This window comes from Dama dama, chromosome 13 (assembly GCF_033118175.1).
Source record: "Dama dama isolate Ldn47 chromosome 13, ASM3311817v1, whole genome shotgun sequence".
NCBI lineage: Eukaryota > Metazoa > Chordata > Mammalia > Artiodactyla > Cervidae > Dama > Dama dama.
Genome location: NC_083693.1, coordinates 16794570 through 16809295, shown reverse-complemented (window position 1 = coordinate 16809295; position 14726 = coordinate 16794570). Strand labels below are relative to the sequence as shown.

The window sequence follows — 14726 nt, the reverse complement described above, 5'->3', positions numbered from 1 at the left end:
GACAACTGGTTTATTTCAGTGAACACATTGTAACCACTTGCAATTTTAGTTTTCTGAAGTTCACATTGCTTCAAAGTTCTACCAGCCTGATGTTTGCAGGTAGCTCTTCCCATCTGGGAAATGGGGGCGTAAAAGGGCTGAGCAGGGCAGTCACAACGGCTCTCTTCTGCCTTTTGCAGCCGAGAGGATGAAACAGCTGACATCTGTTTAGGGCGTGGGAATCCCACGATACTGGAAGCCTTCGATAAAGTAAACCAAAACATTTCATTAAAATTCATTTCCTTTTCTCACATCTTGCTGAAAACAGAAAAATATTTCAACCTTGGCATAGCCACTGAATTATTCATCTGAAAATTAAAAACAAAAACAAAACCCAAACTTTGATCCAACTCGGACTGGATCCCCCCGCCCCACCTCTTGTTCCTGGTCACCCTTCCTCCGAAAGGAGGCAGGAGCCCTTGTTCTTCCCTGGGGTCAGTGCCGAGGGGGTATCTGTCCTCTCTTGTCCTTCTGTGGGGGCAGTGCCCGAGGGCCAGGCGTGACCACATCCTGCCCTGAACCCTGGACCCGTGAAGCTTAGGGCCTGGGGTCATGGAGCGCGCAGGCTGGGGCCTGCCAGGGAGAGGCGGGCATCAGTCAGAGGAGAAAGCTGCTCACGGCTCCCCAGAGCAGGAGCTGGGCCAGAAGGAAGACACGGGGCCAGTGGGGCTCTGTTGCCAGCTCTCAGCCCCTGGGCCAGCCCCCCACACGGCTTGTGCCCCCCACTCTACCTGGAGCTGGATGCTGACAAGCCGGAGACCTGGAATGCTATTTCCAGAGCCGACACTAGACCATGTAGGGAGCAGGCAGCTGGGACAGACAGCTGACCTCTGCATGTCCTCTCGGGTTATCTGTTGGGACTTCTCTTCCACTTCAAGGCTCACTCTGACCATAAGGCACTTGCCTGACAGTGCGGACAAGGAGACTCTGGCCTTTGCTCAGGGGGCCTTTGGGATGGCTGCCCGCCCCAGGCCTGGCTTTCTCCCGGGTTGTGAGCCTTCCTCAGATCTTTGGGAACATCTGTCATACTCCACCCCACACTGTGCCCTCCGGGAAGCTCCCCCCCAAACTCCTCCTTGAGTCTTGCTTCTATGGCAGCCATATTTTCTGAACCCCGAATCAAAACATGAGGTATGAGCCTTCCTAGGTTATTCAGGGAGGTGGACCTTCGAAGTCAAGGCTGCCCTGGGGAGCTGGGACTTGGTGGCTGCCTCTCTGCGTGGAAGGCCTGGGAGCTTCCCAGTGATGGGGACTCCTTTTTGGAGATGGTCTGCCTTTTCATTTCACTTGTTTCTTAAGTGTCTCCCTCAGGAAATTCAATGATTTCTGTTCTCAGAAATGACTTTGTAAGTAGCAACTGAAGCTTCATGCATGGATGGCCCAGATGCCTTGGAAGTTCTGGCTTACCTGGGTCACACACACAGCCACATCCACGTGTCCTCAAGATGTGGACGGACAAACCACCCCTCACTCTGTCTCCAGCAAACACTCTGCCCCCACACAGAAAACGGCTGCCTAATTATTCAATGTGACTGTCAGCGTTAATCAGATTATCTGGAAGATACTCAACTCCATTTCATTTTGTTGCACAAATAAAGCCTAAGGGGAGGAGAGCTCTCTCTCCGGCTGTCCCTTTTGTGAGAGGAGTCTTAAAGTGCACGTGGGGTCCTTGAATCCTGAGATCAGCAGCTGCTGGATCGGCAGCGGTGCCTGAGGACTTTCAGGGGCAGAGACCTGGGCAGTGGGGGGCGCGCAGATGGAGGGTTGGGGGGTACAGCTGGATGGGGAAACCAAGGCTAGGACCAGCAGAAAGGGCCTGGCCCAGATGCTTGGAGCAAGGCTTGGCTCAAGCCCTGACAGTGAGCTGGGGTGAGAGTAGGTGTATTTGTTTGCTCAGAGCAAGTACCCAGGCTGGTAGGTTTAAGCAACAGGCAGTTATCATCTCATGTTTCTGGAAGCTACAAGAATAAGACCAAGATGCCGGCAGGGTCAGCTCCTTCTGAGGGCTAAGAGGGAGAATCTGTCCAGGCCTCTCCCCCAGCTTCTGAGAGTTTGCTGGCAGTCTTTGGCATCCCTTGGCTTGGAGACACATCCACCCATTTCTGCCTTTATGTTCACACGGCGTTTTTTCCTGTGTGTGTGTGTGTCCATTTCCAGATTTCCCCCTTCTATAAGGACACCAGTTTTTAGGAGTCCATCCGGCTCACTCTTACCTCCTCTTAACTAATTATATCTGCAATGACCTGAATTCCAAAAGAAAAAAGCCATCTTCCCAGGCACTGGGGTTAGGACCTCAACATTCAGATTTGGAGAGAATGCAGTTCACCCTGTAACACCAGGTGCAGGGGTGAGGGGAGCCTGGATGCAGCCTGGATAGTCAGGCACTAATGGGACCTCGGGTGGGGGTCCCAGCAGCAGTCGGGAACCCGGGGTTCTCAGGGGCTGACGGGTCGAGGAGATACGAGGGAGTGTTCAGATGGATCCCTGCACAGTGTAGGGCCATCCCAGCTGAGTTAGCCTCAGTCCTGGAGGAGGTAGGGTTCCCACACACCCCCGATGGCGGGGACCCAGTTCCTCTGATGATGAACTCATGGGGACAGTGATGAAGCCAGTGTGCCTGTAAGTAAGGCTGAGACCACAAACTGACGCTCACTCCACCGTCCCAGCTGGGGACTGTGTCTCTGATTCCTCTTGTGTCTTTCAAACCAGGGGGTTCTGCCCCACTACCTGGGAGCTTAGTTCATGAAAAATGAATTTTGTCCAGACTGTTAGTGAGTGTGGCAGAAACTTAGTTATCCCCCAATATCCATTCTCCTTTTCTTCCATAGTAATAAACCTCTGGTTTTTAGCCAGTCATATGAGTCTCTGGAATAAAAAAAATACATTTCCTAGCTTCCCTTGCAGCTTTGTGACTATGTGACTAAGTTTTGACCAGTAGGAAGTAAGCAGAAGCTTCTGGGAATTTTATGCTTTGGAGAACCTTCTGCTTCAAGGAACTTTTTTTTTCCCTCCTGACTCCTCTTCCTCCAGCTCACTCATTTAGTTTGACCCAGGCACTCTTCTAAGCATTTTACATACATTGACTCCTTTATTTCTTACAACCTTATCACAGGACCTCTTTCTCCATCCTCTGGCCACATGTGGAGGATTCTGAGGCTTTAGGAAAGGGCAGGACCACAGGACGGAAGCCACCTGTGTACCTGACTCCTTGGATACATTTCTTAAATAGGTTTATTTAACAAATACTAGAGCCTACAATGGGGCTTCCCAGGTGGTGCTAGTGGTGAAGAACCCGCCTGCCAATGCAGGAGATGTGAGAGACCCAGGTTCAATCCCTGGGTTGGGAAGATCCCCTGGAGGAGGGCGTGGCAACAGGAAGCTGTGGGCTACAGTCCATGGGGTTGCACAGTCAGACATGACTGAAGTGACTTAGCACACACAGAGCCTGCAATACACTGGACCCACATGGAGGAAAGACGCCTGCAGATCAGGAACACTCAGACTGGACTGTCACATGACCAGGGGAAACAGCCTTTATTGTGTTAAGATGTTAACACCGGTGGGGGGGGGGGGGGGGGGGCTTGCCTGTCACTGCAGCTAGACCTGACCCTAACTAAGTTAGACCTCAAGACCAGGATGGACCAGCTTGGCCGTACTAACAAACCCCACTTTGTGCTCTTGCTCTGATTTCTGTAACTCCCATAACTCCTATTGTTAATCGGGATTTTCAGCGAAACACTTGTGAGTCTAATCTTATCAGAGAACATGACGATTGCCTGGTCCTCTAGATGGCCTCCTATCTTTTTCCCTTGTTCAGTTTCAGTGTGTATCTGACTTTAACCTTTGGGGTTTCTGACCATTTTAGTTTTGCCAGTTTTGACCCTCAGTGCTTCCAAAGTGCCACTCACTCCACGATTATACTTTGGTGCCTTCAGCTCAGGTTATTTTGGGTCCTTCTGCCTCGAAGAGCTGGGCACCTTGACTTGCAAAAATCCACACTAACCTGACAGATGACTCAGTTAGCAAGAGGGTGATGACTTATATTCAGCATCTATCATAGCAGCCTGTCCTCTTGTGATCTCTCAGTAGACAATTTAAAACCTGATCTCTGCAAATTTCTAGGACTCCACCTGGCCCATTTGGACTAAAAAAAAAAACAAAAACAAAAAAACAAATGAACTAATCTCAGAATGACTCTCATGGAGTCCTCAACATTCCATATGGTTGAAAGGTGGTCTTGCTAGTGGTACTGTGGCTGGAACAATTGGTATGAAGCGGGCTAGTTCTCACATCCAGGCCTTAAAAACCTCACCATTTCTTTATCTTCTGGGGATCATAGAAAGGAACTAAGAGCTGGCAGCTTGGACTGGGCTCTTCAGTGGTCTTATGACCCCCACTTAGCACTAACACCATAGAAACAGCTGTTAACCATCTACCAGCTTCTGGACGGTTATGATGATTAGACCTCAACTCTTAAGAAATCTTACCTGGCCCATTTGTGGGAATAAATGCTCAGAACTCTATAAATCTCACAGGAATAAGACATCAAGGAACCCCAGCAGGGTTAAGAGTGCTCCTTCATTCTCTAATAGTTGGAGAGGCGGGGAAAAAAGAAAAAAAAAAAAAAGACTGCAAATCAGACAGATCTGAGTTCAAATAGTGACTTTGCCAACTGCTAGATATGTGAGTGTTCCCAAGGTGTATTATTCCCCAACACTCAGTTTTCTCATTTGCAAAATGGGACACATTCTTATCTTTTGAGAACCAGATGTATTGACTGTAAAGCCTCTCTAAATGTAATTATTTTGGGAGGCGATGGAAATGCTCTTGCCTTGCAGAGCTCCGTCTGTTCTGATGCTGGGGGAATCTTCATTCTCCTTCATTCTCATTCCCTCTCTGACATCATCAGTCTCAGAATCCCAGCCCTGTCTTTTAACAAAGTATGCAGCTTGTCCACATGACTTAACCTCTTCATATGATTCCCTCATCTTTAACATGGGGGTAGTGTCCCACAGCACTGTTGTGAGTATTGAATGAGTGAAAGCGTGTGAAGCACATTAAAGGATCAGTTACATTATCATTCTTTTTTTTTTTTTTGGCTATTATAAAAGTTTATTTAACAAAAAAGTTCAGTAAGAAAATGTACACAACCCAATTTTTCTGCTAGTGAAATGTGGAGAAGGAGACACACGGAAGCAGTTGACTTCTCTGGTGAACACAGCCGTTGTTCATACTCGTTCCAAGGCTTCTGACATGACGATACTATTTCTTCGTATTACCACCATTCCAATATTGTTCTGTTGCCCACTAGTTGCCATCTCCACACACTCATCTATCACAAGATTCATAAAGGGATCAAATCCCCGCAATATTCCTTGGACATGTCTGCCACCATTTAATTTCAATGATAACTTCTTGTCCATAAATTTCTTCAACTCGGGAGGGTGGGCTTTGCTCATGATGTCTACTCTGCGAGCTCAAAGAAGCCTCCAAACGGAATTTAAATTATCATTCTTATAGGAAGGGATTCCTTGCCACCTCATCGTGTCTCCCCTTTTGGACAGAAAGCTCCTTGGGGCTTGAAACCTCGTCTCTTCACCTGCCACAAACTCCCATTTGCTGTTAAACCTCATCTTCAGGATGCTCAGCCGCCTCTCAAGGACTCACTGGCTGGGAAAGGACAGGATGTGACCAGTCCCTGGGCTGGTGAACTTTTGGGCACAGACTTCGCCCCCGAGCCTCAGATCCCATCTCTAGTGTGGATGCAGCCCTGTAGCAATGGTATGTTATCAGAAAGAAATCTTGCTGCCAGAGTCTTTTTAGAGGGGGTGTGGGGTCTATTCGTAAATGTTTCTTATTGAGTTGGTGTTAGTCCAGGGTTTGCCTCACAAGTGCATCCAGGGATCCCTCTCATTTTCCTTCTCCATGTCCTCTCCCTGTTAACCCGACACCACACCATCCCTCTCCCACAAAAAATTCCCAGTCTGAGGCCAGTTACAGTCAACAGGTTTTCCTCTTCCAGAAATAAGAGGGAGATGGTTTCAGATGCCTGAGAATGGAACCCGACCCAGACACAAAACTCTCTTCTGATAGCTTTGGTGTGAGTACGTCACATAGGTCTTTAGCTCATCTTCTATCCGAAGCCGACCTCCCAGGAAAAGGATGCTGGGAGGAAAGCATCCTCCCTGGGGTGCGAGTAAAGCTGCTGTCAGAGTCTCCTGACACGCGTGACACAAGGCGCTCGCTGCCACGCCCAGAGCAGGGTTGGTACTCTATGGATGTTAGGTCTCCTCCTCGCCCCAGACCCCTACCCAGATGACTCTGGTGTCCAGACCACAGACAGATGCTCCTCTGCCTCCCGTAGAGGGGTAGGTAGGATGCTCACCACGGGCTGCCCCAAGGAACGTGTGGGCAGTACTAGGCCTGGCTGTCAGAGGCGCCCAGCATTGAGCCATGAGGCTGGAAGGGGTGACGAGCTCCTCGTGCCTGCTCGGGCTTTTCCCTCTATGCAGGCAGGGCCATCCCAGGGGTCTGCAGCCACCGCTGCCTGTTCTCCCAGTGCTCACAGCATCAGGAGCTGGAATCTCGCCCCTCCTTCCCCAGTGTGAGGACCACCAGCCAGTGCTGCGTCAGGGGCCTGGACATCCGGAGGGGTTTTCCCATCACGTGCATTCTGCTTTCAAAGAAGGAAACGCGGGCAAGGATCCACACAGTGTTTTTTCAACCTGACGGTTAAACGTGTTTTTTCTCACAATCTCAGATAAGCACCCGGAGCTGCATCATCTGAGGCTGTCACTTAGAGAACTACTTGATAGCTAATTATAAGTCAACACCCTAACGTCACCAACTGCTAACCAGCCATCAGATGTCAGCGAGGAGACCTGATTTAGCCTTTTCATATGCACCGGGAGAGCAAAGGGAACAAGGAGTTAGGGAAAAACGCTAGAAACAGGAATGACACATATCATTAAATAAAGCTGTGACCAGCCTTCAGCGCTGCCAGCTTCTCTGAACGGGCCACACCCGCACTCTCATTAACCTCGGGAAGCTGAGAGCAGCTTGTCCAGCGAGGCGCTGGGCATGTAGTTGGAACTGCCGCCGTAATGAACAAGGCAGGGCCACCTAGTCCGAACCTTTCTCTCTGACTTCACTCTTCAGCCGTGCTCGAGTGTAAATAAACTTGTTTACCAAGTCCAGAATGCGGATGGCAATGAAGTCTTATTTGCGACACTGCAGTGACCAGCCTTTGTGCACAGTGGCCCTCGGGAGAGTGGAAAAAATAACCAGAGACTCTGTATTTCTGGTCAATGGCGGCCATGCAGATGTCTTGGGCCAAAGCTGCTAGTCAGTATTCTCTTTTTCTTCTGATTGTGTGTCTGTAACAGAGGAAACCCTTGTTACTGTGCCTGATGTGGTAAACAAGATTATACCGTGTGCAACGAGAAGAAAAGTGAAACAAGAAGCATTGATGAATGTTCCAACGGGTGTAATCTTAGTGGCCAGTATGTGGTTTTTTATGAAACGAAGGCATGAATACGAGGACCCTAATTATTACTTTCAGTTGACAAAGTGTGGTGAATTGGAGAATGTGGCAGGACAGCTCTGGCTGGGTCTCAAGGCAGCTTTAGAAGTAAATATAGAAATTCTTGTGTACACGGCGTTACATAAAAAAAGTCGCCTTAAAAAGCAAGGTCAGTTTTTCATACCTTACTGAGTGGTTCTGGCAGATGACTAATTTTGTTTGCTTTTGTTGTTCTGTAGCAGGGACCCACAAACTCCAGCCCACGGGCCAAGTCTGGCCCACGGCCTGTTTTTATAAATAAAGTTTTATTGGGAAAAACTACATTCATTGGTTTATGTGTTGTCTGTGGCTGCTTTCATGATACAACAGCAGAGTTGAGTAGTACGACAGGGGCCCTACAGCCACAAAACCTAAAATATTTGTAATTTGGCCTTTTATAGAAAAAGATCACTGACTCCTGCTCTTTTGGAAACTGTTATTTCAGAGAAGGTCCACAGTCTGTTGGTGAGGTGGTGGCCAGAAGGAGGGGGAATGAAAAAGTCACACGGGAAGAAAGAAGCAGAAAGAGTATATGCAGGGGAAACTGGGGCCTTCAACTAGGATCTGGGTTCCCACATGAACAGGGAGAGGAATGGATTCTGTGTGTTTTGATTCCATTTTTAAAATAAGCAGTCTATGCAGAGCATAAATCTAAATGGAACAGCTTGGGTAGAAAGAGAAATTACCACATAGGTTTTTATAGAGGTATTAAACATTTTATCAAGTTATGGGATCTCTGGCTCACAAATAAATTATGTAAATATGAGAACTACAGTAAAGCCAAACATTTCTTTGGACGCTCACAAATGGAAGGGAAGGATCCTAACTTCCTCTTGCCCACTGCCTGGGGAACCTAAAGGGGCTGAGTTCTCTCATTGTTAGGACTTTGTATGAAGGTCATCACCTACATTTGTTGCTGCACATTGAGAGAGAACAAACATGCAACATTTTTCTCATGCCGGAGGGACCTCTTGCCCAATAGGGCTCATTACATTAGGCCAGTGCCTACCTGTTTAATAATTCTTTCTGGGCTCAGAAGCCAAGCAGGTCCTAAGGCAGGTGCCGGCTGTGGCTTTTACTGGAGGTGCAGATCTTTGAACCCCAGAGCTGGAGGTGTGGGCTTGCTCTGGGTCGACACTAAGTGACGTGACTCTTAATAGACTAAGAACATGTTAGTCCAGACGGCCCAATGTCTGGGCTTCTTAGACAAAAGACGACTTCTAGTTCCAAAAGTCCTAGTAAAACTTATACTGCCGGTTCCCTTTCCTGTCCTCTCAGTGAGAAAGACAAAGCTTGCGTACACAGTCTGGCAGTAGCCACATACTCAGCAGGAACAACAGACAACAGAGGTAGTGGGTAACCCTCGGGGCACAGAGGGGATAAGTAACTTGCCGAGGGTCACATAGAAAGCGCGGAAGCCCAGCAGTCTGACTCCAAAGTCAAAAAGTTTCAAAGGACTTCAGGCACATAGAGTTGGCTTGATTCTAATCTTTGTATGATACACGCTCTCATGCACAGACTCTGGTCTACTTATTTAATTAATGAAGTTACAAATCACAAAAGACACAGAGACATAAAGTCTTAGTCTGGGCTCCCACAGGAGCAGACCCTGAAGGCAGTTGGGGGCAGGTGGCTTATCTGGAAGGTGCAGGGGAGTCAGCAGGAGAATGAAGGAGTAAGGTAGGAAAAGAGGCAGCGTATAAAGGGCATGTCCTTACGCAGCAGCCCAAAAGGAGCTGGATCTTACCCTGTTGGCACAGAGCTCGGAATCGCCCCTGCACCCGAGGGGTGCGAGTCTGGGGCCATTTACACCACTCAGTTAGTGGTTTACAGATGCTGAAGAATGCGTGGCGGGGCTGGGGGGTGGGGGAGGAGGCTTTAAGGACAGAAGCGCACACCTTGGTAGTTGGTAGGTATCTGGGGCACGTGAAAAAAGCAGAATCCAATGCAGTGTTTCTCAATTGAAAAAAAAAAATTACTTCCACTCTAAGGAGACTTTTAAAGCAATTTTTCCTAATTGCCCCTGCCCCATCAAATTTTACTACTGCAAACATATTGTTGTTATGTACTATTGCCCTTTGTGTGTGTGTGGGGGGGGGAGGGGGTTGCAAATTGCAAACCAATAAAATACACAAGACTTTTTTTTTTGTCCCTGGTATTAATCAAGGTTCTCCAGAGGAACAGAACCAACAAGGTGTGTGTGTGTGTGTGTGTGTGTGTGTGTGTGTGTGTGTGTGTGTGTGACTTCATTCAAAAGTATGTGTCAAAGTTGCTCAGTCATGTTCAACTCTTCGCTACCCCATGGACTATGCAGTCCATGGAATTCTCCAGGCCAGAATACTGGAGTGGGTTGCCTTTCCTTTCTCCAGGGGATCTTCCCAACCCAGGGATTGAACCCAGGTCTCCTACATTGAGGGCGGATTCTTTACCAGCTGAGCCACCAGGGAAGCCCAAGAATACTGGAGTATCCCTTCTCCAGCAGATCTTCCTGACCCAGGAATCAAACTGGGGTTTCCTGCCTTGGAGGTGGATTCTTTACCAACTAAACTATTAGGAATTGGCTCCTATGATTATAGAGGATAATGAGTCCCAAGATCTGCTGTCTATAAGACCCAGGATGATATAGTTTCAGTCTTAAGGCCTGAGACACAAAGAAAGCTGATGTTTCAGTTCAAATCCTGAGGAAGGAAAGAACTTCCCAACTCAGGGTGGTCTGGCAGAAGGGAAAGTCAGCCTTTCTGTTCTATTTAGGCCTTCAACTGATGGAGGGTCCCCCCACATTAGGGAGGACAATCTGCTTTACCAAGTCTACCAATTCAAGCGTTACTCTCACCCAGAAACACTCTCAACAGACACATTCAGAGTAACAGCTCATCATAACACTGGTCCAAATGTCTGGACAGACAGTGGCCCAATCAAGATGAAACAAAATTAACCATCACTTGCTACCACCCCTCGTCCTGTATCAGATTTCTCCCAGTTGGGGGCGCTGCTGCCCATGTTGAAGACCCACGGTCCAAGAGACCTGGACAAACTACACACAGCACCTGTTCCCGCCTGCTCTCTTGGTGACCGGGCCTGCGCTGGAGTGATGGGGAGTCCACAGGAGCCGAGAGAGGAGCATAACACATCAGCTCATCCTTCTAGGCTAAGGGGTCCCCAGAAAGGAGAGAGAGAGACGGAGAGGGTAGGACAGATTGGAAGCAAATGATGAACTTTGATAACCCATCCCAATAGAAGTGAATCTCTGGTTTTCATTATTTTCCGGGATTCTTCAGAACTTTTGATTTTCCCCCAAAGAGCTCCGGTACAAACCAATTAGGCCCTACCTTGGTATTTCGGCGCTGTTGAAATCAGATCCTAGAGAGGATGCGAACATCCTTCTCAGAGCCCGAGTCCCACCACGATCTCGCACCAGTGTCAAGCTAGCTCTTATGTTCCCGACTTGAAAAGCAGTTGAACAGATGGTGGCTGACACCTTTCTCAGGAATCCTGGAAACCCACCAGTCTACCCACTGAGGTATGAAAAAAAAAAAAAAAAAAAAAAGAGGGAGGGGATGGAGGGGAATCCAAAAATGTGGTGAAGAGAGAAAAAGACTGGAGCGGAGTGAGCCCAGGAGAAGACCCCGCAGCATGCGGGGAGCTGGCAAGCAGGGTGGGCGCTAGCCCCTTCCAAGGGGGGACGCAAGGCACCGGGGAAGCTGAGAGCAACCAGCCTCCTGACCGAGCCTGTCCACTGGCGACGCTCCTTCCCCCGAAGATTCCGAAGATCGGTTAGAGTTAAAGCATTCCAAATCTTTATGACTGCCTTAAAATAACAGGATTTCTTCCAGATTCTAAATGGAAGCTCAAGTTGTGAAAGCTAGATCATAGGAAATGTGAAGGGAAGGAAAAGCAGTGCAGTGTGGCACCTACTTTTTTCTTGAGCGAACACAGCACGCTGCAAACTTGTGTCTAGACCTCATCCCTGAAGGGCAAGCAAGGAAAATGTTCTGCTATTTCATTGATAGGATAAGAAAGAGAAATTTAAGCAAAGATGGTCTTTTGTGGGGAAAGGAAAAGAGCAGCTTTAACATAAAGTAATACTTTGATAAGCTTCCCTGGTTGCTCAGTGGTAAAGAATTCGCCTGCCAATGCAGGAGATGATGGTTTGATCCCTGGGTCAGGAAGGTCTTCTGGAGAAGGAAACGGCAACCCGCTCCAGTATTCTTGCTTGGAAAGAGAGGCCTGGATGGCTACAGTCCGTGGGGTTGCAAAAGAGTCAGACACGACTCAGTGATCAAACAATAGCAACAACACCTGGATAGAGTGTATATACCTGTTACTTTTGACAAATGATTTCAGAGTTTTTAAAATAGAGGGAGCAGTGAGTTTTGGACATAACCCAAGACATGATGCCAAATTCTTTCCCCTTTTATTAAAACTAAGATGTAATAGCTGTGTGACATTCGTCCTGGTAGCACACTCATCTCACAGCCTCAGTGACAACTTTGTGGCTGGCTACGTAAAACTTACTAGAAATTAATCTAGCAGAGTTGCCCTGATTTTTCAGTTCCTACACAATTAAGGCATTATAGAAACCTTCTCAGGAATGGGGGAGAATCCTAGAACATGGGACATATCACTGTTTGAAGATTAGAGTCTTAAAGAGCATTACCCCCTTCACTTTACAGAGGTGGGAGCTGCATTGGAACAGCTTGAATAATTTACTGAAGGTTACCAGCAGATCAGCAACAGAGGGTGGGGAGAACCCAGATTTCCTGCCTCAGAGCTAGCCTGCTTACTCCTCTTGACACAGAAGGAGGGAACTACACACAGGTTCACTGGGAAGCCCACTAAATGGAAATCTAGGACCGCTGCTTGACATCTGAGAAGCTTTAAGATGGGACACTTGCTTGGCACCACAAGGAAGTTAAACAGTTCGATGGTGGCAGCACGGAGATTAACTTTCCATCTGCCTTGTAAAGGGCTGTCCTGTGGAGTAGTCAGAAGGCTATTGGGAAATCCCTATGCTAAAACCTTCAAAAAAAAAAAAAACCACTCAAATCCCACATACCTGTTTTCAGATGCCTGAAGACCAGGAATAAGCATTTTCTTTCATTTCACAACTAAAAAGGAGCTTTTTACACCCATGAAAGTGACATGTTCATCCTCAATCAAGTCAAATTGTAAACACACTGGAAGCAAGGTTAAATGTGCTGGCCAAGACTCCTGTAGCAAAAGAAAGAGCTAGAAGGACAACCGAACATGACTGACAACAGGTCAGTTCCTGGAGCAGGTTTTGACAGAGCCAGAGGATTCCCAGGTTGGCAGAACCCAAATTCAAAGAGGGATATATAAGATGATCTTTTGGGCCCTTCTATGGGAAGGAAATATTAGACTTTTTGCTCTTTATTTGTTATGTGAAAATGAAAGAAGAAATTAACTTTAGTGAGCATCTAATATGTGGATATTGGAGAAGGCCATGGCAACCCACTCCAGTGTTCTTGCCTGGAGAATCCCAGGGACGGTGGAGCCTGGGGGGCTGCCGTCTGTGGGGTCGCACAGAGTCGGACGCGACTGAAGCGACTTAGCAGCAGCAGCAGCAGCTGTGTGGATGGCACTACTGCTTTTTTTTTTGGTCAAACATCCCCAGTGAGTTAGGTACCAGGAATCCTGAGGGTTAAGACAAAGTCTTCTCATTCTAACACACTGCAGTCTAAGTACCAGATTAAGTGGCTTCTTATATTATAGTATCTAGTTTACATAAACTAGCTCTAATGAAAGGGACAAGTGGAATCTTTGGATATGTTAGTGATGAGCTATTTGGACTAATGCTCCTACTTTCATAGCTAAAAATGCTAGATAGAGTGGATTTTAAAACATCTTCTTAAAATATTGAGGAATTGGCAACATAGTTAGGAATTACAACGTAATTGAAAATTGATGGAGACATGAAACCCTGAAAACCCGTGTTCTTAAGGTGCTCACTCTAGTCATATACAAGCATTAGATTTTACAACCTCTTGGGCAAAGAAGTAAAAAAAAAGTCAAACTATAATAAACCCTCCCCCGAATAAACTGGGACTCCAAAGGATACTCTCTCTCTGGGTCGCCTGGAAATGAACCAACCCTTGCATGGATTTGCAGTGCAAAGTAACATCATTTGGGAGGATCAAAACACTGATTTGAATTTCATCTGAAAGAAACTCAGACTGCGGGGCTATAAGGTATACGCAGCGGAAACAAATGAAATCCTCTTGTAAAAGAATGCTTCTTTCTTCTAGATTTCAAGCTATTCATTCAAATAATTCTTAACGCCAGAAAGCAGTACATAATGAAGAATAATCAAGTACATAAGAAAATAAGCACCGTGAATGAGAACAATCAAAAACAATATAAAATAGAAACATTTCAAGGTTTTATGTATTGAAACTATCAAACAGATTATAAATCAAGTATGCTTACTTATACTCACTGTCTTTAAAGATCAAAGACAGTCTAAAATATATATACAAAGAATGAGAAACTATAAAAGTGACATAGATGATCCAGGGAAAAAAATAAGATTTCTACAAGTGAAAATTTGAAGAATTGAAGAACTCAGTAGATGTACACAGAAACAGACTAGATAAGGCCAAGGAAAGAATTTAACAAAATGGAAGATATGTTACAGGACATTTTCCAGGATGCAGTACAAAGAAGCAAAAAAATGCAAAGTACAGAATAGCAGTTACAAGATATGGATAATAAACTAGGAAGGTCTCACATCCATTTTAGCAGAGTCCTTGAAGGAGAAAACAGAGAGATGATCCGAGGAAGTATTTGAAGAGATAATAGATTGAGAATTCAACATTGAATCACTCCATAATTAATTCAGTAATGAATTTTAAGTGGTATAAATAAAAAGAGATGCAAATGTAGATATATCAGAGTGAAATTGCAACACATGAAAGATAAGTAGAAAAATTATAAAAGAAGCCAGAGTAAAAAGATATACTGCCTTCAAAAGAGTAACAGACTTACAGCTAACTTATCAATTCTAACAAAGGAAGTCATGAGGTGGTTGAATGTCTTCAATGGGATGAACAAAAATCCTAGCCAGCCTAGGATTCCATACTCAGAAATGCTCTTTCAAGCGCAAAAT

General features: G+C 46.5%; 1 protein-coding gene across 1 annotated transcript; it reads right to left on the bottom strand.

The window, feature by feature from the left end:
* Positions 1-5191: 5191 nt before the first annotated feature.
* LOC133068337 (small nuclear ribonucleoprotein G-like) lies at positions 5192-5537 on the bottom strand. The gene has a single exon (XM_061159590.1). It carries the CDS (start codon positions 5496-5498, stop codon positions 5268-5270), a length of 231 nt encoding a protein of 76 aa, XP_061015573.1. The 5' UTR covers positions 5499-5537; the 3' UTR covers positions 5192-5267.
* Positions 5538-14726: the final 9189 nt, after the last annotated feature.

Coding starts and splice junctions, on each gene's coding strand:
- LOC133068337 (XM_061159590.1), bottom strand. CDS start 5,498: ATGAGCAAAGCCCACCCTCCCGAGTTGAAGAAATTTATGGACAAGAAG.